This window comes from Gymnogyps californianus, chromosome 2 (genome assembly GCF_018139145.2).
Source record: "Gymnogyps californianus isolate 813 chromosome 2, ASM1813914v2, whole genome shotgun sequence".
Lineage (NCBI taxonomy): Eukaryota > Metazoa > Chordata > Aves > Accipitriformes > Cathartidae > Gymnogyps > Gymnogyps californianus.
This window is the reverse complement of record NC_059472.1, coordinates 34,900,889-34,927,742: the sequence shown is the minus strand read 5'-3', so window position 1 is coordinate 34,927,742 and position 26,854 is coordinate 34,900,889. Positions and strand designations below refer to the sequence as shown.

The 26,854-nt window shown below is 39.4% G+C and overlaps 1 protein-coding gene across 3 annotated transcripts in view; it reads right to left on the bottom strand.

Moving 5' to 3' along the window:
• The window catches only part of STAU2 (staufen double-stranded RNA binding protein 2), a 173,003-nt gene that overhangs the window by 130,269 nt on the left and 15,880 nt on the right, over positions 1–26,854 (bottom strand). For all 3 annotated transcript variants that reach the window (XM_050890762.1, XM_050890763.1, XM_050890764.1), the window contains exons 2-5: positions 23,610–23,817; positions 22,382–22,512; positions 17,775–17,934; positions 15,304–15,439 (exon numbers count right to left, since the gene is read on the bottom strand). In XM_050890762.1, the coding sequence (XP_050746719.1) occupies positions 15,304–15,439; positions 17,775–17,934; positions 22,382–22,512; positions 23,610–23,808 (626 nt within the window). In that variant the 5' untranslated portion in view covers positions 23,809–23,817. The remainder of the gene's footprint in view (positions 1–15,303; positions 15,440–17,774; positions 17,935–22,381; positions 22,513–23,609; positions 23,818–26,854) is intronic.

Genomic DNA, 26,854 nt, shown 5'->3' with positions numbered 1-26,854 from the left:
TAGCAGCCTCACCAATGCACAGTGACTTGTGTCAGTTGGTCCACTGAATACAATTTAGTACTGAATATTAATACAGAAAAAAAGTTAGATCATCTTAGATCAATATACTAAAATATAAGGTTGCAGACTTGCTAAAAGGTAGGAAATGTAGGAAATGTTTATAAGATGGTGTGGAATTGTATTCTAGAAAGCACGGACTCCAAAAAAGACTTGGAGGATAGAGATACCAAGGACTGTTAGAATAGAATCATAGTATCATTTAGGTTGGAAAAGACCCTTAAGATCGACTCCAACCGTTAACCTAACGCTGCCAAGTCCACCACTAAACCATGTCCCTAAGCACCACATCTACACATCTTTTAAATACCTCCAGGGATGGTGACTCAACCACTTCCCTGGGAAGCCTGTTCCAATGCTTGACAACCCTTGCGGTGAAGAAATTTTTCCTAATATCCAATCTAAACCTCCCCTGGTGCAACTTAAGGCCGTTCCCTCTTGTCCTATCACTTGTTACTTGGGAGAAGAGACCGACACCCACCTCGCTACAACCTCCTTTCAGGTAGTTGTAGAGAGCGATAAGGTCACTCAGCCTCCTTTTCTCCAGACTAAACAACCCCAATTCCCTCAGCTGCTCCTCATAGGACTTGCTCTCTAGACCCTTCACCAGCTTTGGACGTGCTCCAGCACCTCAATGTCTTTCTTGTAGTGAGGGGCCCAAAACTGAACACAGTATTCAAGGTGCGGCCTCACCACTGCTGCGTACAGAGGGACAATCACTTCCCTAGTCCTGCTGGCCACACTATTTCTGATACAAGCCAGGATGCTCTTAGCCTTCTTGGCCACCTGGGCACACCGCCAGCTCATATTCAGCTGGCTGTCAACCAGCACCCCCAGGTCCTTTTCTGCCAGGCAGCTTTCCAGCCACTCTTCCCCAAGCCTGTAGCGTTGCATGGGATGTTGTGACCCAAGTGCAGGACCCGGCACTTAGCCTTGTTGAACCTCATACAATTGGCCTCAGCCCATTGATCCAGCCTGTCCAGATCCCTCTGTAGAGCCTTCCTACCCTCAAGCAGATCAACACTCCCACCCAGCTTGGTGTCATCTGCAAACTTACTGAGGGTGCACTCGATCCCCTCATCCAGATCACTGATAAAGATGTTAAACAGAACTGGCCCCAGTACTGAGCCCTGGGGAACACCACTTGTGACCAGCCGCCAACTGGATTTAACGCCATTCACCACCACTCTTTGGGCCCAGCCATCCAGCCAGTTTTTTACCCAGCAAAGAGTACTCCCATCCAAGCCATGAGCAGCCACTTTCTCCGGGAGAATGCTGTGGGAAACGGTGTCAAAGGCTTTACTAAAGTCCAGGTAGACAACATCCCCAGCCTTTCCCTCACCCACTAAGTGGGTCACCTTGTCACAGACGGAGATCAGGTTAGTCAAGCAGGACCTGCCTTTCATAAACTCATGCTGACTGGGCCTGATCACCTGGTCGTCCTGTACATGCCATGTGATGGCACTCAAGATGATCTGCTCCATAACCTTCCCCAGCACCGAGGTCAGGCTGACAGGCCTGTAGTTCCCCGGATCCTCCTTCCAGCCCTTCTTGTAGATGGGCGTCACATTTGCTAACCTCCAGTCAACTGGGACCTCCCCGGTTAGCCAGGACTGCTGATATATGATTGAAAGTGGCTCAGTGAGCACTTCCGCCAGCTCCCTCAGTACCCTTCAGTGGATCCCATCCGGCCCCATAGACTTGTGTGTGTCTAAGTGGTGTAGCAGGTGGCTAACCATTTCCCCTTGGATTATGGGGGCTTCATTCTGGTCCCTGTCCCTGTCTTCCAGCTCAGGGGGCTGGGTACCCTGAGAACAACCGGTCTTAGTATTAAAGAATGAGGCAAAGAAGGCATTAAGTACCTTAGCCTTTTCCTCATCCTTTGTCACTGTGTTTCCCCCTGCATCCAATAAAGGATGGAGATTCTCCTTAGCCCTCCTTTAGTTGTTAATGTATTTATAGAAAAGTTTTTTATTGTCTTTTATGGCAGTAGCCAGATTAAGTTCTAGTTGGGCTTTGGCCCTTCTAATTTTCTCCCAGCATAACCTCACAACAACCTTGTAGTCCTCCTGAGTTGCCTGCCCCTTCTTCCAAAGGTCATAAACTCTCCTTTTTTCCCTGAGTTCCAGCCAAAGCTCTCTGTTCAGCCAGGCCGGTCTTCTTACCTGCCAGCTCATCTTTCAGCACATGGGGACGGCCTGCTCCTGCGCCTTTAAGATTTCCTTCTTGAAGAATGTCCAGCCTTCCTGGACTCCTTTGCCCTTCAGGACTGCCTCCCAAGGGACTCTGTCAACCAGTCTCCTAAACAGGCCAAAGTCTGCCCTCCGGAAGGCCAAGGTGGCAGTTCTGCTGATCCCCCTCCTTACTTCTCCAATAATCAAAAACTCTTATCATTTCATGATTGCTATGCCCAAGATGGCCTCCAACCATCAAATACCCACAAGTCCTTCTCTGTTCATAAACAACAGGTCCAGCAGGGCGCCCTCCCTAGTTGGCTCACTCACCAGCTGTGTCAGGAAGTTATCTTCCACACACTCCAGGAACCCCCAAGCCTGTTTCCTCTCTGCTGTATTGTATTTCTAGCAGACATCTGGTAAGTTGAAGTCCCCCAAGAGGACAAGGGCTAGCGATTGTGAGACTTCTCCCAGCTGCTTATAGAATATTTCGTCTGCCTCTTCGTCCTGGTTGGGTGGTCTATAACAGACTCCCACCATGATATCTGCCTTGTTGGCCTTCCCCCTGATTCTTACCCATAAACACTCAACCCTATTGTCACCATCATTAAGCTCTAGTCAAAACACTCCCTAACATACAGGGCTACCCCACCGCCTCTCCTTCCTTGCCTATCCCTTCTGAAGAGTTTAATCTCCTTCTGTTGGTCATATGTGTATCCGAAATGGTTATTATGACCTTTGACTTAGTAAATAAGGTCAGTATAGAGATTACCTTTACTGAACAGAACTAACGCTCAGCTGCTGATGTCCACCTCCTCAAGAATTCCCATTTCTGTTTCATTGACACCAATGTCAGACTTGAATCTAAATCAGTAAGGTGATTAGACTCCACTTTCTCCTATTTTGTCATGGAAAACAGCCTCAAAGCTAAGAGAGTTTTGGGTTGGGTTTTTTCCAGAGATGATTTCCCTTTTGATCACAACACTGGGGGATTCAGCCCCATTTCAGTGAAACAAATCATCCAAACAAATCGTGGTGCCAAAGTACCTGCTGTTGTGAGTGCAGCTATCCTTTCTGTGACAATAACCAACTTAAACTGGAATTCCTCTTCAAAATATCCTAAAAAGACAAGCAGATCTTCAGAAGATCCTGGGAATTAGCGTTTCGGAAGAGATGTTAACTGTACTTTCTTTCACAGAACACAAGCAGCCACCAAAATCACTACTGTAGACAAGACCTGAAGAGAAACTATAACACAGTGGTTGCTGGTGTGAAGTTCTGCGTTCAGACTCCATATATTCTGTCATAAAAGAATCTTGAAAACCTTTCTTGAGAAAATTTAATACTTCCTCAATCTGTGGCAGAACTTTCAGTTCAAAAAGGACAAAGACCTTGGACTAGGAGAGAATACAATTCCAGTCAGATCTTACCGAGTTATAATCTGTTAAAAATTAGCCACTAACCTTCTTTCTGCTTGCTTCCCTCAGGAAAATTATGACAGCCTCTCAAACTATGTTTGAGCTCTAACAGCAGTTCACCTGTCATTACCAAAAAAGCAGGCAAAGAAAAGAGAACGTATTTACTGGTAACCAATGTTCAGGTTCCAGACAGCAGAAACGCCGTAACAAGAAAGGAGGCCACCTAGGCTTGCTTCCATTGAACCCATTATCTCACAGTCTCTCCAGTGAAATATCCACAGTTCAGCAGAAGTACAGGAAAAAGATAAGGGTGAACAAAAAGCTAACTGTGGAAAGAAACAAACACACCCAAAATGTTCCTGCTCTTGGAAGAGCATTCTGAATCAGTGCTTATTTTTATACACACCAACAACAGTAGTCTTCTGTCCGTACCCTGAAAGTAAAGCTGCCTTAAAACAATCAGGTCTAGAGAAAGGACACCCAGTGAGTTGCAAAGCCAACAGACTGAAGAGATTCACAAGGTGTTGGGGCAGGCTGTTGGCTCTGAAGATCTTTGAATCAGAAGGTTTACAGGAACTCTCCCAAGTGGAAGAGGAGTGTTGAAAGACAGACATTAAGAAACCAAAGATGAGGAGGATCTGTATTTCACCTCTTTATGCTTTCAGCCTAAATGAGAACAAGAAAAGTCATGGCTGAAACTTGGAGAGACAGATCTGGAGCCAGATGTACCTTCTCCACAGCAGAGAAAGATCTGAGGAAGTTAAAAACCCAAAGAACAGAACCCTGTCCACTGAAAGAAGCTTCAGGAGAAATAGCCAAAATGTGAGCCAAGGACCACAAAAGGAAAGGGCAGTCCTCTTAGCAGATAGAGCAAGACAGCAAGTGGTCTGGGGAGGTCACTATATCCTGAAAGAAAATGAAGAAAAATATTAATTAAGAGAAGAATAAAGTATTAGGGCTTAGGAGCTCCTCTATAAATAGGGCCAAGAGATCATTGACAAAACTACTTAATCTTGAGTGAAGACAGTTTAAAATGTCGCAACAGTGTAAAATGTCATGCCTTACGTATCACATTTTAGGCATGAAGAGTGATGAAGCATCTAGATGCTCTACAGCTAAGGCTAAAAAGATTTTAATGATACAGTAAGTGCATTGGCTTGGAGAAGGAAGAGACACTGTACCGGGAATACTACCCACAAAGCTTGCTCTCTATTTTGTCAGCTTGATTTTAAGTCTACATAACATTATTTTAACAGTTGTCAATGTAATATTGTAAATACACTTAGGAGTATGTATTTTATTGATCCCTGATAGGTTAAATGTGCATTTAACCTATCAGGTTAAATACATTAACGCAGTGGATGGTAGCGATAGGATGTATTTGTCAGAAGGATTTCATGCACACTGTGCCAGGACACCTCCCTAACACCATTTTGTGAGCACTGTGGAAATTCACCGTAACAGGGTGAGGGGACTGCAGAAAAATCGCTTTCAGACAGAATTTAATGGAGTCTATAGATTCCGCAGCAGAATCTGGCTTTTCTGATCCCAGATACTCTATGTATTTTTATGATTTAAAACACTGCAGAAATTAAACATTAGCTGTCAAAAATTTTATTGCAGGAATAAATATCCTGTCATATAAGGAATTTTTATATTTTTTTTAAGCCAACGATACTAATCACTATTGTCTAAACTGATAGCTACTGGCAATGGCAAAGCTCATCACCTGCAAGCTCCCTTGCCACTGTTCTTTTGGGAAAACTATCTTAAGACAAACAGATGTTTCTGCTGTTTTAAACCAACAGGAAATGGACTGACTTTCTCCCTTTTCCTTTCCTAGAAACAAATACTAGCAAAGAAAAATCCTAGCACAGCTGTACTCAACACTTTCCTTATAACAATATGTCTGTGTGGGAGGCAGGCAATGAGTGGGAACAAACAGGCCAGGGGAAGTGAAATGTAGCATGCAGAAGATGAACACAAAGAACTCATTTAAAAGTCTGTGAGTGGGTTATTACACCATAATGTTGACACACTAGCAGGGTAATAACAGTGTGATGTACAAGACTTTGCTTTAAGATATGATCTGAATCCTATCTCAACTGGTAATGTACAAAACTGAATCAATTATCAGCTAGCAAGCTCAATCCCTTCCAAGTGAATAGACGTTCAAATCATCAGAAAGCTTCATTAGTATGAACAGACTGCAGGTTTGGTGGCCGAGTCGCAGCCTTATCTTTAAGGAAATGTCTTCAGGTCAAGCCTGAGAAATGAAATAATATGGTGAAATGCAGAATTCTTGCTGTCTTTGTGTGGATAAACCAAACACTTCAATTTTCACTGCTGACAAACTGGCACCTTTTACTCGCACTACGTTTACATAAAAAAGGGAAAAATACCATTGAAATTATTGCATTACAACCTCAATCATTACAGGAGAAGAAAACTTGAAGAAAATGAGACAAAACATTGCAGCAAACCTGGTTTAAATTGATTTATGCTGGAATTACGACATTTTAAAGTCATGAAAAGCTTCAGAATAGAAGAAGGCAACTTCTGAAAGAGTGCTTCTGCTGTGAAATTCTTGCACTAAAACACAAATCCATGCTGCCATCTAATGGGCTAAATCAGCTGTTTCCAGCTGAACAATTAAATTGCTAATTTGAACTATCACTTGCATTATTCTTAGGACTATTCTTTTGCTAAATTTTAACTCTCTGAAATCCGTATCTGTTGTTCAGAATGAAACTACAGTGTATTTAAGGAGATATAACCTATTCTAACCAAACTCTTAACTTCTATTTCCAAGCAGTTTTTAATATTTCTTCCAAAAAGGTTTTTGTCTATTTGTCCAAAAGGTTGGGAGGAGGGCAAGGAACGCAGAGAGGAGTTTTCGCAAACTCAGTCAGTAAACATCTTTATCATCACTCCTCTTAATCCATAAAATGCAAATTTTAAGGACAAAACTTTGCAACACTGACTGGAAATGCAGGCAAAGTACCTCCGACTCTTTCTGGCCTTTTTAGGGGAGGGATGTTGTACCCTATGGCTGAAGTCTGAAGCCAACAACTCTAGCAAGGTAAAACTCCCAGTGCCACCCCACACTGCTCCTGACCAAGGGCTTTATTCTCTCCTGTGACTAACTCAGCTTAATGCAACAGGCTTCAGAACCGAGGGTCCACCTCATCTGGGGAGTGGGGGCACTGGTGTCCACAGCCTAGCAGCTTTTTGCAGCAAAACAGTACTTTGCTCAATCAAAAGCATTTCCGTGCTTGCATGCCTGCCTCTCCTTAGAACTGTTATTACCCAGATATGTCCCTAAAGAGTTTGTTCTTCTGATACCTTTCTCTCCCTCTTCTCTCTGGAAAGAGATTTTTATCTTTTTCCAGTCCTTCCACTGCGAAAGTCAGATGACTCCCACTATAGCACTTGTAAAATTATTACAAATCAACATTCTTAGGAGTATTTCTCAGAGGAGGATTCAGTTCTAGATTCAGATGCCTAAATTTAGGTATTTAGTTAACGTGTAGAAACTAAGTTGCTATTGAAGTGAAGCTCTGGAGAGATCCATACGAAATGCAGACATCCCGGTTTATGGCATGACAAACAGCATTCTAGACTAGTGACTGCTCTGACTAGACCTTCCACTGGTTATAATGGGAGACTGGGTTTCTAGTGCACAGGCAGAGACTATTTGTGAGGCATCTGAGCTTGGATCTGAATCCCACCAGCACTGTAAAGAACAGCATCAAGCTGCCTAAACACAAGCACACAGTACCATTTGAGATGCAGTCGTGTACCTAAGACATCCGCATGCTGTTACACAGGACTGATCCATGAAAAGCTCAAGTTTCCCACGAATAGCTGGAGTCCTGGTGGATTACATGAAATGGTATGATGACTGAACCCAGCTTTTAGGGATTCCTTGAATTGGCTAAACTTAGCTACACAGGGCCATTTGAAATGCTCTAGGGTATCTTGCCCGGCCTTCAGCTGCCACTCTAGCAAAAGTCTCCTCTAGGTCTTCTGCCAAATCCACTGGTCCCATGTGGATGTCTCAAACACCCTACAATGTCTCAAGTGGCACTAGAGGCCTATGTTTAGGCAACTTACTGTCCTCACATCTGCCACAGTACATATGCTTGGGAAAAAAAATCTGCTTTGTACACAGCTGTGCATAAAATCCTCCTCTGTTGCAGAAAGCCTCAACTGAAAGCCTCAATAACTGGAATTCAGCAACAGATAATAGGCTAATCATGTGTCTAGAGTCACAAAAAGACTCCACGGAGTAAACTGAACTTTACCTTTTCCAGGCTACTGACTGATCTAATCAATACTAGATCAAAGTCTTTCAGATCCAACAACCCTTTACATGATGCACTGGACTATTTGTGCCTCAAATGGATGAGGCTCTCCATGCAGAAAGTGGTCTCCTGCTAGAAGGTAAACAGGGTGCTCAGGCAGCGCAGGACTTCTAAAGGCCAGCAGAATTTCAGACTTCATTCTCTTTCTGTAAATTAGATAACTGGGTTGTATAATTGTAGGTGTACTTCTGGAGATAGTCTCAACAGATTTTACATTGTATCCTCCAGTGCAACCCACTCACTTCAAAATTTGGCTTCTACAGCTGTTCTTCTGGCTAGATTTTCCTTTTTTTTTCCCCACAGGACTATGTAACTTCTGTGAAACAAATGAAGCTGGGTCAGGATTTAGATTGCATTGCTAAGCACTCATGTCCAGTAACACTAGCCTCAAATCTGTTCCCTTTGATGCACGTATTTAATCTTTAACGCAGCATTCATAGAAGAAACAACTTTTCATTTTATTCCATTCTTTCACCATATAATCTTTTATTAACCTGATCTGACAATTTTAGTAATTTATCCAATAATCACACAGTCAATTCTCTTTTCGATCATTAGATTGGAGAACATGTTCTTCCACTATGAAGCTAGCAGTTGCAGATATAGTTGGCCAAAGACCGCTCCTCAAACTTCCTTTTACTATACCTCATTTTTAAAGTGCTGATTCAGTATTGAGGGCACTGGTCCATGGGGCTGATATACATAATTCCGGTAGCACTAAGCCTAAGCAAACAGTCCCCTGCAGCAACTCAGTACCCAGCAGGGGAGCTACCGACCTGGTAGGTAGGAATTACATGCCCACGCAGGGTGATGCCCTGTGCTTTGTGGCCAGGCAGCCTGGCTGGCTCCAGAAGAGGCAAGAATATGCTGCTTCTCTATTTCTCTGAGTTTGGTCTTGCAAACAGCACCGTAAAGAAGCATTCACTAACATCATAGAAATATGTGCTCAGAATGACAGGGCTGTGAAGAAAAAGAAAAGGAGGAATGGTCTGTGCACTCTCCCCCATGCCCTAAGGAGAAAGGCGATAGTCTTCTCCTTATTCTGTAGTATACAATATATGTGCAGGAAGAAGCAACCATACACAAAATTAACATGAAGGCTCAGTGCAGCAAAAACTGTCAAAGTGCACAGAAGCTGTAGTTTATCCCAGGAACACTACCACTTTGCGTGACATGCTTATAGAACTCACACACCATCCAAATTCTTCAAAACCAAGCAAGAAACTGCTTTAATTACTTCATTTCCATTCTTTAGCTTGTCATTGTGTTATATTTTCTTTGTTCCTATACTTCACAAATGTTTTTAATTTTGAAAGCTTTTTTTTAATAAAGGTTTTTCAAGCTCTCTAGATTGTTGTGAGACACATTTTAAGGAATTTTATATAATAAGCAAATAAGTTCTGAATTCTCCCAAAAAACAAGAGTTGAGTTTTGTGATCTCTTTAACACTACTTTCCATACTAAAACATCAAAAGCTGCTGTTCAGTTTCTACTGGTTTTATTTCTCGGCTGAAAACACTTAGTTTAGGTAAGTTTGTAAGATACCATTTTTGTTTTGTCACTTACAGACATTCTATAATTGAAAATACTGCAGGACAATTAAACTTCAGGAATGACTCTCTTCAATTCTAATTGAAGAAAAAATACTAAAACAAACCAGCATTCAATGGCGACAAGGCAAGCTGGATGACCCTGTAGTCAGAATCAATATCTTATTTTATGTTTAATTGCTCTAATTTGAACAGCCATGTTTTTAATTTTTTTTTTTACATGGTTTAAGCCAACTGCATACTCAGTGATGCGAGGGAGTATGGATTCTAGCATTGGCTACAGACATGGGTAGTATGCACATGTTTCATCCTCAGCTCTGCCAACATTTCTCAAACCTGACCCGCCATTTCAAGGCTTGGCCTCTTCTGAGTAGAGTGCCAGTTCTACTGAATCATGCCAAATGGTGCGCTGACAAACGTGCAACCTAAATCAGTTAGCAAACAGTCCCTGAAAGCATCAGCACCTCCTTCCCTAGAGTCAGTTTGTAAAGCTCTTAGATAAAAGAAGCCATACAAAATGTAACGTTCACCATTTTTAGCTTTTCTGTAATGTATATTGTTTGAACCAAAAGGTCCTCACGTGCTTTTGTTGCAAAATTGCTCAAAAATCCAACTTGTGGGGCTTTAAATAGGTAGTATATGACTGGTAAATTCTGAGTTCCAAAACAGTTTTTCCTTTATTATAATCTCTGTTAGTAATATAGAAAACTTTGTTAACTAAAAAGTTGTCTAACATGGCTGGATTCAGGGTTGATAGCTTTTTTAAAAGGTCTGCCTTATCAGAGGCCATCAAGCTTCCTAGTACCAAACTTGCACGGATTTTACTTGAATAAAGAAAATCCAGAGAGGACTCCCAAGCTATCTCATCAGAGTGAGATGAAAAAAGTTTGAAGTTCTTATCTATATTGTGAAATGAACTGCAGTATACAGCCAGCCAACCTACCAGAGACCTAAGCTGATAACTTCACATGATTCAGCTCAGCATCACACAGACTTTATCAGCTCGGGTTGAGATGCAGTGTAATGGCAATGACCCAATGCTGGTAACAATCTAGTGAGTATTGCATTTACTAGCTTGAGTGAAGAGTCAGGTTAATACATCCATACCTCATCCACTCCCAAGCTGGACTATATTTTATCTACTTAACTACCCCTAAGAGGGGAGCAGAATTGCCCTGCACTTCCTAACTTAGCACAGGAAGAGACTTACAAGGCTAACACCTTACCCTGGTGTTACACACTGCCTTAAATACCTTACCCTCTGCCGTGCTAAGAGTTTTGCATTTGCAATTCTGTAGCCTGCCTTCCACTTGCAGTTCTGTAACCCTCTACCTAAGCCACCTGGCCAGTGTTTTCCAGAGTTTCTCTAGCTGTATTTTTCCCTTGCTGTTCTCCCTGTGCTGTTATTCTCAAGGCCCTTCACCTGCAAATACCAATACATTGACAGTGTTGTATCTATACTGTACCATAGCCCTTCTTTCCTCTGCCCTTTTCCTGTCCCTCGGCAGTAGCTTTTGGTATGCATTACAGAGCCCAATAGCATGCATGCCCAAAGCTCAATAACCAGCCAGCATTCAACACCTACCCTGATGCAGCACTACCAGCATCATAAGCAGGAACAAGCAACAGGGAGCTTGAGCAGGTCCTGGCAAAAACTACAGAATTACTATGAGAAAGTGTTATGGGGAACACTTGCTGCAGGGGAAAGGACACCCAGAGGAGGATGCTCATCTGGGAAACCCCACCACTTCCCTTCCAAGCGGGCCACTGGTAAAACTTTACCCTTTCCCTTTTTTCCCTCTCACTTGTTTGCTTTCCTTTTTTCCATGAAAGTAACTTTCACCTTCAGTATCAATTTACAGCATCAGCTGCAGACCTTGCAAATGGATCTTTGCACCTTGCATGTAAACCTGTTTCAACATCCTCTGTGCAACACACTGCCCATATAAATATGCTCTACTGCATGTGAGAGTGTAGTTCTTCACTTCACGCTTAAATCAACCTGAGCTGCCCTTAACTTCCAAACACACATTCCTCCCCCCTCTCCAGTGAGGGCACAAGCTCTTGTGTGACTAGGTGAGGAGGTGTTTAAGTACAGATGTAAGTCTAGGAGTAACTTCTCCCTTCCTCTCCCCCCCAAAATTGATTCATTTCTGAGCAGCTCAACTTCCAGTGCTGGAGCCAGGAAACTTGCAGGGACACAAAGGCTGGGGACAAAGGACGGAGGAGGAATCACTGCCACCTCAACATAAATCATCTTAGCCTGGCATGGAAGCTAGCCCTCAACTTTGCATACAAATAGCAGCTCTTACACCACATTTCCATGAGTTACTGAAAAGGACCTTTTGTGCCACTTGAAACACTAGACTTAACCGGTCTAAAGACATGCCCTGGGATGAACTTAATACTTTATTTTTAACTCAAGGCATTCATTTTGCCAGAATCAAAATTCCCTAACACAATCTCCTAATCTTAATCTGTATCTTCACCTATTTGAAAAGCACTTTTTTTAAACAGAGATCAGTAAAGGGAATTTAGTCACAGTATAAAAGACAAAAACAGCTTCCAACTTACTTATTTTCTGTTTTAATAACAGATAATAATCTACAGTCAGAAACTGATGAAAATGAAAATACTGATTACAGCATATTACCTACATTATTTTTCAAATCTTATTTTTAAAGAGTCTATATGGTCTGCATTTACTTGGGAACTCCAACAACATTTCTATTCTACTGCCCAACTGCTAAAAATCAGCAAACGAATGCTAAACACAACATGGCAGTAGAAGATAATAAATGTAACATATCATACCACAGGAACATAATACAATACTACAGCATGTGCTCCATATTTGAGACGTCACTCGCTATTATAACAGATCCAGAATCTGTTTCCCGACTTCCCTCCAGTGAGGGTGAGTAGGAGGTGCACAGCAATCCTGACTGGCAGAGGAGTAGGATCCTGTGCCTCGAGGAGCCAGCGACCCACACTGCAGCCAGCCTGAGCTGGCGCAGGCTGTGCCGTGCTGCAGGGCTGGTGCCCAGCGTGGCTCACAGGATGGAGCTGTGCTGCACAAATCCCTCGGCCGCAGGACAGACGCACTGCAAGAGAGGGGCCCGTGGGCAGCTCCCCCTCGGTACGACCTGCGTGGCCTTGCCTTTATCTAACAGCGCAGCAGGAAGTTCTCATGTGAACATCAGTCCTGTTTTGACTATAGCAATGACAGAGTTGTCTCCTTGTAAGAAAATCCTGTAAGTGTGTGAATGACCGAGAAGGGGAGAATCTCTGCCGTGGCTGAGGTCTGCATGGCACGCTGTGCATGGGTTGCACTCCTGTTCAATGCTACACCGCTCAGGGCTCCCAGCATCTGAAGGAGTGGAAGATTATCTGCACTGTTCTCTTCTTACACCATCAGCTCTAATAAATAGCATTTTAAATGATACCTTACAGAGTCTAAGTGCCTTTCTTACTGGGATCATAACAGACCAGCACCTCCCAATGCAAAACAAGGCAATGAACAACTATTTCCAACACAAGAGTAGTCCCAAAACCGTACTATATGGCATCATTCTTCTGTTTCCTCTTTACTCTGGTATTTGTGTGTGAGCTGGTGTATGCACAGGGGGTATGTGTTTATGCAGATAGACAGGCATATCTAGTTATTTACTACTTAGTTTTAGTTATTTATCAATTTACTAGCCACAGTATTATTAGCCATGCTGCGCGAGCAACTGCACTCAAATAAGCACAATGAAGCAGGCAAGCACAGATTCTGGCCTTCTGTCCCACCCTGCCTGTTTGTTTTGTGATCAGAAAAATCAAATGCCCTTGGCTACCTAATGCACCCAGAGAAATAAAGATCATGTACCATTTTACTCTAACATGGGAACACGGTTCCCATGAAAGAAAGTTCCCAAAGAAGCAAACTTAAAGATTGCACTAGATGTACTAATCATTTTCTATGAAAAGAAATAAAATATTAAATGTTAGCAACTGCTAAGTATTTTGGGGTTCTGCTTCCACAAATATGTTTCAGTAACTAAGTTCAGATTCCAGAATTCCCCATTTTATGTTTTTTACTAGCTTGCATTTTTTCCAGCCTAGCCTTTTTATCTGTTAGTCGAACTAATCTCATTATAAAAGCAATTCAAATAAATGTAGGCTTTCTAAATATTAACAAAACTCATTTCAGGCATCACAGTTAGCTTTTTAAACCATGACATATGTAAGCAGAGACTCAGGTCAGCACTGACTAGAAATATAACACAAGTAATACAATAATCAGGCACTGTTCTGTAGAGTAACGAAAGAGTTTTCCTCCAGGTTACTTTTGTTTATTTGTCTTTTAGAGTTCTAGGTATTGTTGCTATCAAAAAAAAAAAAACAACCAACCACCTCAGAATGAAATGTTAAAACCCTAAAGTTATCATGATTTAAAAATCTGGGGAAAAGTAAAATAAGATTAAGTCAACTGAAATATTTTCCTTAGACAATTCTGAAATGCTGCATTTTCATTGCAAACCCCTTAATATTTAAACATTGCTGTAAATTCAATTTCTAATAAAAGAGCAGTTTTGAACCAAAGCGATTCTTCAGAGTTCATAACCTCATTCTTTTTGATAATTATGAGATGTATAAAAATTAATAGGAAATCCATTAAGCAAACCTTTATAAGAAAGGCAACATTTTTCACTGATAAAACACGTTATTAGAAATTCCTGACCTGTTTTGTTTTGCCTTTTTCTTATTTTACAGATTACACTTGGTATCACTTTTGGAGCTCCAAAAGACCTGATCTAATATAGTTCCTCTGCAGAAAAATAAGGAAAAATGGGAAAAACCCCTGTCTCAGAGAAAGAAGTGTTTGGGATTGCAAATTAATACATATATTAGCTTAAGTTTCTCTCAGACTGTTGCATTAGATACAAATTACATTTAATTCAGAATGAGCTAGAACAGTTTTTCTATCTAGACTAAAATTGTACAAATACCAAAGATGAAGATGTTTCAAAAACTTAGAACATATTGAAGAATGAAATATCTGGATGGTCAGTTAAGGAAACTGCTCTACCCACTTAAATTTTCAAATTTTGTAATCTTTAAGGATTTGATAGTTTAAAACCAAAATTCTGAATATCATCTTCTCAATGATCACTCCAACTTACTACAGTAATAACAGCATTGATGGAGGGCTCTGAATATAGGTTTCTGAACTGCGAAATGATGGATTTTTCCTAACCAAACACTGAGGATTAAGGAACTGAGATAGTTGACCAGGCAGAATGGTTAAAAAAATAGAAACCTGAGAATGGTTTCAAGCCAATTTTCAAAATGCAGCCCTCCTAATTTTATATCCAATTTCTAAGAAAAGAGTGCTTCATTTTTAATGATAAAGATTCTAATCACATGACACAACAGCAAAGAAAAGCAAAACCTCTCTCTGAAGTTAATGCTCTGCCTCCTCACTGCCATGGCTGTAGACTGTAACTCCAGTATGCACATTAAAAAAATAGAAACAGTTGGTTTACATGTCTTTATTTCTTGTGACATGCTTAGGGCACCTGTCTTCTTTTAGAAGGAGATTATGCGTGTTTCTAAATAAGGCTGCAGAGACTCTCCTTAGTAAAAGTCTTAGTTTTATTTTACTCTGAAATAACCTAGGAAGTTCATAAAGATTTAGAACACATTGATAAGCAAAGGATAAAAAACATCAAATAATAGAAAAAGTACAAACCTCTGATTGTACATGCCCCGGAAATTATAATTTGCTCTATAATTGGGAATTGGCTTTGGATCTAATGGCCTGTAGATGGCAGGCTCTCCTCTCTTCATAGCCAGACCATTCAGCTCCACTGTTGGAGTTATACTGCCTGCAAAACATGTAAGGCACTTAAACCACAAATACTGCAAAACACACAAGCAGGACTGAGATGAGCAGCAAAGAGCGAGCTGCATGATATTTTTTTTCTCTTAAATTAAAAACGAAGCAACTACAATGACATTTCAGTTTCTCTAAAAAACCGGAATATAGATGCCAACTTAATCACAAGCAATGAAAAAGAACATTTAAACATTTATCTCAGTGCATTCTCTATGCAGTTTCAGTAGATTGATCTTCACATATGAATGAGAAAGTCAGTGCTATAATCAAGCTGGTTATTCATCTTTTCAAAGTGCTTATAATACATTATGACACTTTCTGAAACTATAAAGATAAAAAAATAATGTCTCTTCCTGCTGAAAAGCATTAAATAAAAACACAAATAGAGCAAAGAGGCATTGAAACAAGCAAGCAGTAATAGCCACTACTGCAGTCATTTGGTGATCTTACAAGTTAGAAAAAATGTTTTATTTGCAAGACTTGAAAACTTAAGACTATGACTAAAAACTAATGATCTAACAGGAATGATCTAACAAACTGAAAATACAACTACTGGAAATCACTGTCACTACAGCCATCTACTGGTCACAGAATACAAAAATAGAAAGCAGCCAGCACTTGCCCACTTGCATGGTCTCCAAAATGCCAAATAAAAAGCTACACTGTGACTTCATTTATTATTTTTTTTTTAAATAAAATGTTCAGCTACAGTATTCCCCACTCGCACTGTTGTAAGAAAATCCTAAATGAGCTAAATGTACATTCCAATAAAAAGGAATTAATATTGTCTCAAAATATTTTCATAAGAGGTTCAAATGAATCTAGCCTTAAAACAGCTATGATGAATTTGCCAGTCTGCCACTGAGGCTTTATATGCCAAATGATGAAAATTTTTATGCAATACTTATTCAAAAACTTCTATCAACAACAATTTTTATATTTTCCAGAGCAAGGAAAGACTATGAATTCAATTGTATAATAAAAATGTAAAATGTCATTTTGATGAGAAGACACCTGGGCATATGCAATACACCTTTCTTAGAGCAAAATTACAGTGTTAAGTGATACAATTTTCTAATGAATTCTCTTAAAGCCTATTTCTTTTGTTATCACCTTCTCCCTTTAAGAATATGCTCAAAGCCAAAAAAATCTAGAAGCTGAGTAATACTCTGCAATGTCAAGAATCAAACCCAGGACCTCTTTTTATAGAGGTCTGAGCCTCCTGCTTTCTAAACAGCCAAAGTCAAGTGACTGTGAAGGACACAGGGCAAAACCAGTGTCCTGGGTCTGGAGAAGCAATGTATTGATCTCCAAAGGAGCAAGAGAATACTATCGCACCACTCTCAAACAAACCTTAATGGCTAATGCTCAGGATAATACCCACAAGCTCTAAAGGAAACTTATTCCTGATTTTTTTCCAACATAGAGAAGATTAACTGCAAAATTACTCCATTTTAAGAAAGTGACTGAAGAAGACTTTTTTTAAAAGGGGAGGAGGGGCAGAGGGAAATAAAAAGGGAAGAAGGGAAAAGGGGAAAAAGGGGGGGGAATAGTGTAAAAAAGAAAAAAAAAAATGAAAAGATGACTGTTTTTTCTCACTGTTTGCTTCCTTTTATATTAGTTTGAAATAAAGTTAGGAATTTTATTTATTTATTTATTTTGTCGAACAAGACAGAACAGATCACTGAGCACATGGCTGAGATGTGTACCTCAAAAGGTGTCGCATGCATAGAAGGCAACTCACAGGTAACACCTCAAAATGAAGGCTGCAAGACACCAATATACATTCTTTCTATTATTCAAACAACAGTTTCTAAAGCCATCTGAAAGCTTGTCGAAAGCACAGGTTGCTATGAAGGAAAACTCACAATGCAGGAAATTACCTGTCAAAGTTCTCATGCCAAATCCTGACCTTTTATTTACACCACAGATGCAATTTCACAGGATTGGACTGGATAAAATTTCTAACTTCATTGGAAAATTAGCTAAAATAACTCTTTGGGAAAAATGTTTTACTATGGTAATAATGGTCAGTCCAATCTGGTGTTGTCCTGTCTGTCTGCTGTTGATCACATACAATCACTCTGTATACATCTGAGCCTTATCTAAATAATATATTCACTTACAGTTCAACCATTTCAGGTGTGCACATTAAAAATTCTCCTGTGCAAACTCACTAGAGATTCTTCATTATACTATCATACCTATAAGACAGCTATGTTGATTCTCATCCTCCAACTTAACCTATATCTTGTTAAATTTATTTATTAGTGGTATAATATTCCAACACTTCAAGATTTAACACACAGAGGAAAATGTCATACCTGGATTATTGTTAACGTTATTTTTGGGTGGTCTAGGCGTTGGTTTGGGAAGGGTAGTTTCATTCAATGCTTTGCTAGCAGCAGCATGTTGGGCCTTTTTAATACTGCTTCCTTCAGCTTCCCATGTCTGTTCTCCGAGAGTCAGCTGCACTGTGAACATCTTCAAAGACAAAGAACAGGTAAACACTGGCAAGATTATCACTGTGGATTAGGCCAATCTGTATAAAAACTTCCAGGGCTGAAGAGAAACCATGCTCTCTTTCCATTATATTCAACTCCCAGGTAACATATCTGATTCTTACAGAGATCAGTGAGTCCTTATCAGTGGGCAACATTTGGCCTTTCAAATGACAAAGTAAAATAGGATAAAGTTGATGTCAACTATCAAAGAACAGAATAACGTTTAAACCAAGTAATAATAACTGCACACTGATCCTCTGCTCTTGGAAGACTATATACAGGTCAGTTAAGACCACATTTCTTCACACATTTGAACAGGTTTAGTCACTTTACCTGTAGAAAACAAGTAAAGAATGCTACTAAGAAAAACCAGTAATTTTGTAATAATTCTGAATGGATATAAACGACTGCACACTCTTCAAGGCAGTGGAGAATTTGGCCCAAATAGTTTTACCCAGTGAAAGAATTTCTCACACAACCTGATTTCTGAAAATAATGTGTATTGTTAGGGCAGAGTCACAACTCAAATAAGTTCAAAGATATAAAGTAAGAAAGAAAAGAAGTATTATCTTTTTGAATGAAACTGTAGTTCTTTAATGTGGACTCTATAGTGAAGAGAGGAACTGTAAAAATTCAGAGTTCAGAAACGGACTACTGATAAAAAACATATATTTCAAAATCTGCAATAAAGGATTATTTCAAGCAGTATCTATGCTGTGCAAGTCGTGAAGATAAAACTCAACGTATATTTAAGATATTAGATAGAGTCTATCTTCTGTACGATACGTACATGTTCTGTTTAAATTTGAGCGTCTAAGAACGAGAGGAGAAAGAGTAAGAACTCAATGTCTTTTCCATATCAATTCCATACATATAAGGCAGGATTTGATAGTCAGATATACACAGTAAACTAAGATATACCTACCTCAGAATACAGACTAACTTACTTGAGGCAACATAAAGAAATCTACATATTAGTGTGAGCAGTATATAAAGTAAAATTTTCATTCCGATAGTTATTTGCTCTATAATTTTTAAAATTATTTAAACTTGCTAGATCCGGGACCAGGTATCTAGAAATGGGCATGATGGGCAACCTTTAAATTTGCCTTTACATATATTTTCATTTAGCATGTATTTGCAAACAAGCACTTGAACACAAGTACGTATGTGCCTCCCAACTCAGCCCTATACACATGCACACAGTGCATATGAACTGAATGCTATAAATACATACTTGTGTCTTAATTACAGGCTTGAGTTTTGGCCTACTGTAGTTTTCAGAAGCACAGTGCAAGTCCCAGTATCACAGTTCCTATCACCATGTCATTTTCTCCCCAGCAGTCATGACAATTTCCTCACAGACAAGGGGGAAGAGAGAAATAGTCTCTTAATTTTGCTGTCTGTCAAACCCTACCCCCACCTGAAAGCTAAGCTGGGTATTAGAGCTAAATACCCATAATTATATAAAGTATCTATAAACATACATCCTTGTTACTAGAAGAACTGAAATTCGATTTCTGGATCTGGAGCTTATGTATTTTATATTTTGCAAGATAGTATCAGTGTAGTATTTTTATAGGAGGAGAATAATCTTGAATTTCAATAAAAATATGATGAATAATGGCTACTTATCTACTTATAACTCTCCTCATAGTGCCTAGAGCAATAAACAGGAATTCTAGATAATAAAGGGCTTGCTCAGTAAATTTCCATAGCCAGAGCTCTAACCTTCTCACTTAGCCCACCTGAGAGAAAAACTCCTGCAAAAAACGACACACAGTAGTAGGCGGGAATTTAATTAAAGGAATAAAACTGTCTAAAATCAAAATCTGGAGCAGTCAATGAAATACTCAAGTTCTGCAAGACCGGAGTTGACAGTTCTGCTATGGATTGAGAGGCATTTCTCACCAATTTTCTAAGGAAGTTTGTATTCCTTACATCCAACCTAATTTACCTGATGGCTAGAGAGCAGAAATGCAAAGGCCACCGCGCTTTGTGCTTGTTTTCACTCTGCTGTGTTCGTAAGGTCAGTCTCCCTTAGCTCTGGCAATTCTTTCCTCCTCACTTTTTCTGCATGTAGAACTTTCCTCCTTCCTGGCCTTTTGAAGTGCTACATCCCTTACCCCTTTCTCTCTTCTCTGTACCACCACCCACTTTCTATTGCCACTATTTCTTTTAAATTTGTCTCCTGAGATGCCATTGTCATAGAAGCACAGAAGAAATGATCAACCTGACTAATGTACTTGCAAACGTCGTTTATGCTAACAAAGACTTTCTGATTTTTCTTATGATGAAGAATCCACCTGGAGGGCAGACTCCTAGAAACCCTAACGGCACTGTCAGGAAGCACCACTTCTCTCTCAGCTCCGCTGTTTCTAGGTTCCCATTTCACCCCAATTGTCAAAACTTACTTTCCAGAGACAACTAGAAAAAAGGATATAAAAATTTACTAGCATTTGTGGTCACGACACAGACAGCTGTCTTGTAGAGCATGTCTCTGAAAATCATGAAAACCACTAGTGGACAGGAACAGAGTATGTGTAGGAGGAAAGCAACGTGAGACGCTCCTTAAATGGCAAACAGCAGCAGCAGCATTACACCCTTCAGGTCATGCTTTCTAGGACCAACTCAGCTCTGTTTCACATATTGTATCAGGTATATCACCATATTACTAGCCAGACATCATACTAAACTGCTAACACAGTCATAATAATTTCTATGTCTCTGCTTTTCATAGGTCAAAGGTACATGAGTCTGCATAATCTTATTAATATCACCCTTGATCTTCATCCCCTTCTCTCCTTTGTTTTTCTCATTTGCTGCACAGGTCAAAATGAGACAATATTCTTCTGAGCCTATGGAGCACATATCTTTTTTTTTTTGACCACTATGAGTGTAATTAAAAATAATAAGAAATAAATTGAAAAAATGAAAAATTAAGAAATTGATTGAAAGTCTGGCTTTCAAAAGTGCAGCTAATGCAGGCTCAAGTCATTTCAATGATATTAGTTCCTTCAAAAGTAATAACAAATATACGTGAACTATTTCTTATCCTGCCAAAATTTAAAGTATAGTAAGAATGTAATGTAACTCAAATCTCTTTACTGCTAAGGAATATGAGCAGCCAAACCCACACCTTTTGGTACAACCAAAGCACTTCTTATTTCACAATAATGGAAAAAAGGTAACAAAATAAATATACAACACAACAGTGAAAAGTTACAGAAAGCGCAACAGATTTAACATGCCGCAACCTAAAACCAACCAACCAGTGTATCCTGTGGTGCCAAATGCCTCCAGGAAGGGGAATAACACTTCAATTTCTATTCGCAATGAGGGATCCTAAAAGCTTGCTGATTCTCTGCAGCCCTGCACCTGCTGACTTAATTTCCACCAGCATAAAGGATGCATGAACACCAGCCAAACCAGAAAGTCAGTGATTTGCATCAACTCTGAGCTAGTTGACAACATAACGTGCAACTGAGAAACAAGGTGCAATGGCAGAGACAGCCCACGACTAGCTGAAACTGATGCTAATCTGCGGTGTGACCCCACTGTCTTACACAGTTTTGCCACTCTAGAAATACTGAGTACAAAGCAGCTATTAATTACACCATTGTCTCTCTCAGAGTTTTTCAGGTTTTTTCTCCTCCCTCAGATTGCTCCTAACTAGGGAGGAAATTTAAAATTACATCTGAAAATTATTATCATGAGAATATCCCTCTGTGTTCCCCATTATTCGAAAGCAGCCTAATTTGTACTTATGAAATGAAGTTGGATATCCAAATTGATATGAGAACTGACCAGAATTACCTGTCAGTTCACTAGAAACTTTAATGCTGTAATCATATTAGGAGTCTTAATATCACCATAAATCTTAAAGTTGCACAGAATTTAAAGGAAAGAACAGTAATAAAGTTTGTGCCCTATAATGCAAGATCCAAAGTTACGGTATCAATGCAATCAACTTTACGGACACAGAATCATATCAATAAGCCCTTTAAAAAATGACACAAACTAGCTTTGTTGTCATCTGCACTACCATGAAACAAATGCAGAGGTAGTTATCAGAGGCACGCCGACTGGGGAGAAGGATTCATGCAGCTTAAAAAGCAAACGCTCCATAATGATTAAGAAAGGGTGGTGATACCCTGGAAAGACCTTCACAAGGTCTTTATAGAGACCAACAAATATAAACTCAAAGGTGGAAGTCAAAGTAAGGTACAAAATGATCTACAGGGCTTCAACAGAAATACAGACATACTTTCTGAAAGTGTAAAAAAAAAAAGAAAGCAAAATAAAGAACAGTAAGAAACCCCTTACACTAGAAATGTGGCTGTGTTTGACAAGCACACTCATCCAGACCATGACATTATCTGTTCAGCATTTAAGGTATGGCTCATCACCTGGAACTGTGACCTTACCTTGGCATGAGCAGGCCCTCTTTCATTCAGAAGCTTATACTGGGGTTGAATTCTATTGAAACGGGCTAACTCATTTACCAGACACATTGGAGTTTTCTCTTTGGGGTTTGCCATGTTATCTTGGAGAGGAGCTGTAAATAAAGAGTCTGTAAAGTTTTTGTGGAGAAATGTATTCTTCACAACTTCGCAAAGCTTTGCAAAAGCAGCAGCATGCTTAGAAAAGAAAATACTTTGGCTAAAAAATAATTTTTGCACATATGCTAAATACAATGTTTAAATACCATTTACTTATTAATCATATGAGAATATGCATTTTACAATAACCATTTTGATTACATGCAATTTAAAAAAACACAACTATTTATTTCCAAAATGCCTCTATAAAAGATGACAGTGTAGGAGGACATATACACATGCTACATTTTCTATGTCACCAAAGTTTACTGTCAGGAGTACACTGGTTCCAGGAATTTACTACTCTTTCAGAATGGTTTCTCGACACTTTGAAGCAGAAGTGGATAGCATAAGAGTTGCAAGATATATATAGCAGATGAAACCCTGTAGTCCCCACTTGCCTCTCCCTGCTTCTTCCCAGTGTTTCAGACTTCTCTCACAATAATGAAGTCACTCCCAGAGCACTCCCAAAAAACACCTTTCCCCCCCTTTAAGGATTTTGTTCTGTTTTTCTTACACTACTTACTTCATGTATACTGCCTTATTATTTTTTAACTTTCTGCTATTTCTTTTTCAACTTATTTGTATTTATCCCTAACACACACTGTCATTTCTTGCTTAATTTTTTAGGATAACATTTCTGTATTTTATACCCAGTTCAGCATAGGAACTACAGCATTTATTAGGCTACAAAGGAAACACCAAATACTGCCAAGCAGTCTGAAGACATTCTGTTCTAGGGAAGAGAAATACACTTGGAGACCTTCCTGCACCACTAAAACTTCTCTATAAAAGATACGCTCAGAATTTGACAAAATAGACATGTTCTTTTCTGAGCTTTTATATCATTGATCAACACTTCACTGTAAGTCTAAGCTCATTTAAAGAAACTTAACTTAGTAAACAGTCTAGTTAGCCAAAATATTTTTCTATGGGATTTTTTTTCTTTATTTTAATCCTCTTTAAGACCTAACTTTTTTTTTTTTTTTTTAAATTAACAAGTCATCAAAAACATTCATTTGAACACCAAGGAAAATAACCTGGACCAACTTACCTGATGAGTTGCTAGAAGGCGCAGGATCCACAAGGCTGGCAGTAGGACTGCTACAGCTGGCAGCTGATTCCGAAATGGATCCGTTCATTGAGGACGGCAGACCCAGTGTATTTGTAGTTGTTACTGGTAGGGGTAGCACCATAGGGGACATGGTAGGTCCGGAGAGGTTTGCTGTAGTCTGCATCTTAACTTGTGCCATTGCCTATCACTGCAATAAACAAATTATTATGAGCAGGGCACTTTGCATTTTGAATGTCAAATGACGGTAGTGATATTAACAACACTTCTTTTTTGCTCCTGGATCTGGGTCACAAAACTATCCACAAAAGTCATGCCTCTGCACATATTACTTCCGAAGTGATGTACAGAGAAACAGAGCTCACAGCCAAAGAAAATCACCAGAGCAGAACCCACATGCCCTGACTCCAGGTTCTGTTGCTCAACTATGGGGTGACCCTGCCTGAAAGACGGCAGGAAGAAAGATTATTCTAGAATAAAATTCCATATATAATTATTCTGCGGATGAGATTAGCACCTGCCAATTTCTTCAAGAGAGGATGTCTCTGCAACAAACTGCCATAGCAATCTTTTGCCATAGTTTTTCCAGGAAAGTGTACACAAAATACCAAATAAGGCCACAAGAGAAAATCCCTATTTTTTCTCCCTGTTACCAAACTAGAAAAGAGAAAAAATAAGAAGAGAAAACAACCAACCAATCAACCAAAAAAACACCACAGAAGCAAGTTCTGAAAAATCACTGCTTATCCAGTCAACAGGTGGAGCACCTCAATCCTTGTATAAACTACTAGCGCAGGTACCAGGATTTCCTAAACTAGCGTTTAATCCAGTGCCTAAAGCATTTACCTGGAACATGCCAGGTACTAATTATCTCTCTCCATCTGCCCAAATGAGTTTCTTTATTACCAATACCTGTTCTCTGGCTAAGTCTACACTCATAAACAAACCAGGGTAAGGGCACGGCTCCATCATACTATTCACTCAGAGCATGCTCCTTGGCAAAATTTTGGCTACTGACAAAAAACTCTTGCAAAAACCACACATGAGTAGTTCAGAGGCCAGCAGGCACCCCAGGCGATCCACTCAAATAAGCAAGGAGGCACTCATTCTCAGTCCTCCGGGGAAAAGTCCTGGGCTTCTCCTTTTGGCATCAGGAGCAAACAGGATGATGTATTTTATTCAGTGGCATGGACATAAGACTGTATTTTTTAGGGTTCATACACATGATACGATCTGTACAGAGCGGATAGAGAGATGAAACCCGTAACAGCCCACAGACAGCCTGGGGACCTGGGACCTCTCCCAGCAGCAGCTCCGGTCCCTCTGGCTAAGGTGGAGGAGGACAGGAGCCCAGCTCTCCTCTGTCACGGGCAGCACCCTTACCACTAATCTCTTTGCTACTTCTGCTGGGGTAATTCTCTCTTCCTAAGCAAAAATCCCATCCAACACCTGAAAAATTTTCTAACTAAGGTCTTATTGAAACGAGTACAACTATATAAAAAATTTTGATTACGTCACTATTTTTGCCTGCCTCCAAATCCATTAAAAAATATCCAAGTATCTCTACTCAGAGGGACAGTATTGCTGGATTAAGATCCCAAATCACTCGATGCACCATAGAGTGCAACTACTTTAGCACAGTTGCACTAGTATAATGAAAATAATAAATCCTTTTACTGTGACTCTGTGCTTTGGAGAAGAGGTTCAGACTGGAATGCCATTTTTATTACTGAGGAAAGACAGGAAACTGATTTAAATCTCTGGAAAGGCAAAAGTAAAAAAAATTAAAAATGAAGCTGAGATGCAATCACTTGCCCTTTTCATAAATATCATAAGCAAAATGCTAATAGTGACAGATTTAAAAAATACATATGCAGTCTGCTGAGATTCAAATACTTCATGTGTTCAAAAATATGGACTAAATTCAGACTGTAAAAATCCTACTGTTACTTAACAGCAAATGTCATACAATACAGTAGTATTGTTAGAAGGGCCTCAGTCAATTAAAGACTGAGAATGTGTATAACTATAGAATTCTTTGGTGTAGTATGTGTTTAATTCTGATTTTAAATATATTAGTATAGATCAGAATTAATTCAAAAAGTTTCTTAATTGTAAACATCAAAGTCAATGATGGCATAATCAGGCCATATTTATTAAACATATTTAAAACGAAACCAACATAATATGAAATATCATCACAATAATTAAAGTTTAAGAAAGTCCTTAGAGTATTTACAGCATTTTAGCTTATAAACATGAGCATGAGAAAGCCATCACTCACATAGTACTGTAGGAGATACTACTGAACACCTATTCTTGGGCCCTGCCAGTTGTGAATTATCCTTTCAGCTTCCAGTATTTTGAAAGTTTATTCTTCATGTGCTTTCAAGAAAGCAGAACTTACTAATAACCAAATAAAATAATGTGTTCTATAGTATTGCTCTTCTAAAGGGAGAAATTGTAGGACTGATCCTTTTCTATTAAGGATAAAAAAATCAGTTTGATAATAGTATCAAGGAACTGTAAAAATGAACAAGATGAAGTTTAGGAGAAAAAAGACACTCTTTGTCCTACAGTAAAGTATGTAGGAAATTAAATTGTGAAATAAAAATAAAATCATAACATATTAGGTGCTGGGGTTTTCTTCTATATCTAAAGCTGCAGAACTCCTACAAGAAACTGTAACTATCTTGTAAATTATCTGTATAAACAAAGATGCCCAGGAGGTAAATATAATTGTAGGGACTAACTCTTAAGTACATGAGATATGGCGATAATAAATTTATAATCAGTTCTAAAAGTCCACTAGTAAAGAGAGACAACAGAGAGAATATAGTTGATACAGTGGTGTCATGTCATTTTCACACTACCAAGCAAATAATCTTTGATGCCATGACAAAAAGGGGCAAAACCTATATGCTCCATCTTTTCTTTACATTTTTTACATATAAACCAGTGTTGTACTATTTTATAAACTGGGAAGCAAAAACATTTTGGGGCCTTCCAGCCACGAGCACAGACCAGTTTGCTACTACACAACAAAATGTAGGACTTGGAGAGAGATTTCACTAATCTGGTCAGAGATGAAATGCAGTTATATAATCAAAATATTTTTAAATCTTCTACGTGGATATTTTTTAAAAATCTGGCATATACAAAAGGGATAGTTTATTTAGGATATTACAAGTATGATTAGAAAAGCCCCCACACCTCATTTCAGGTGG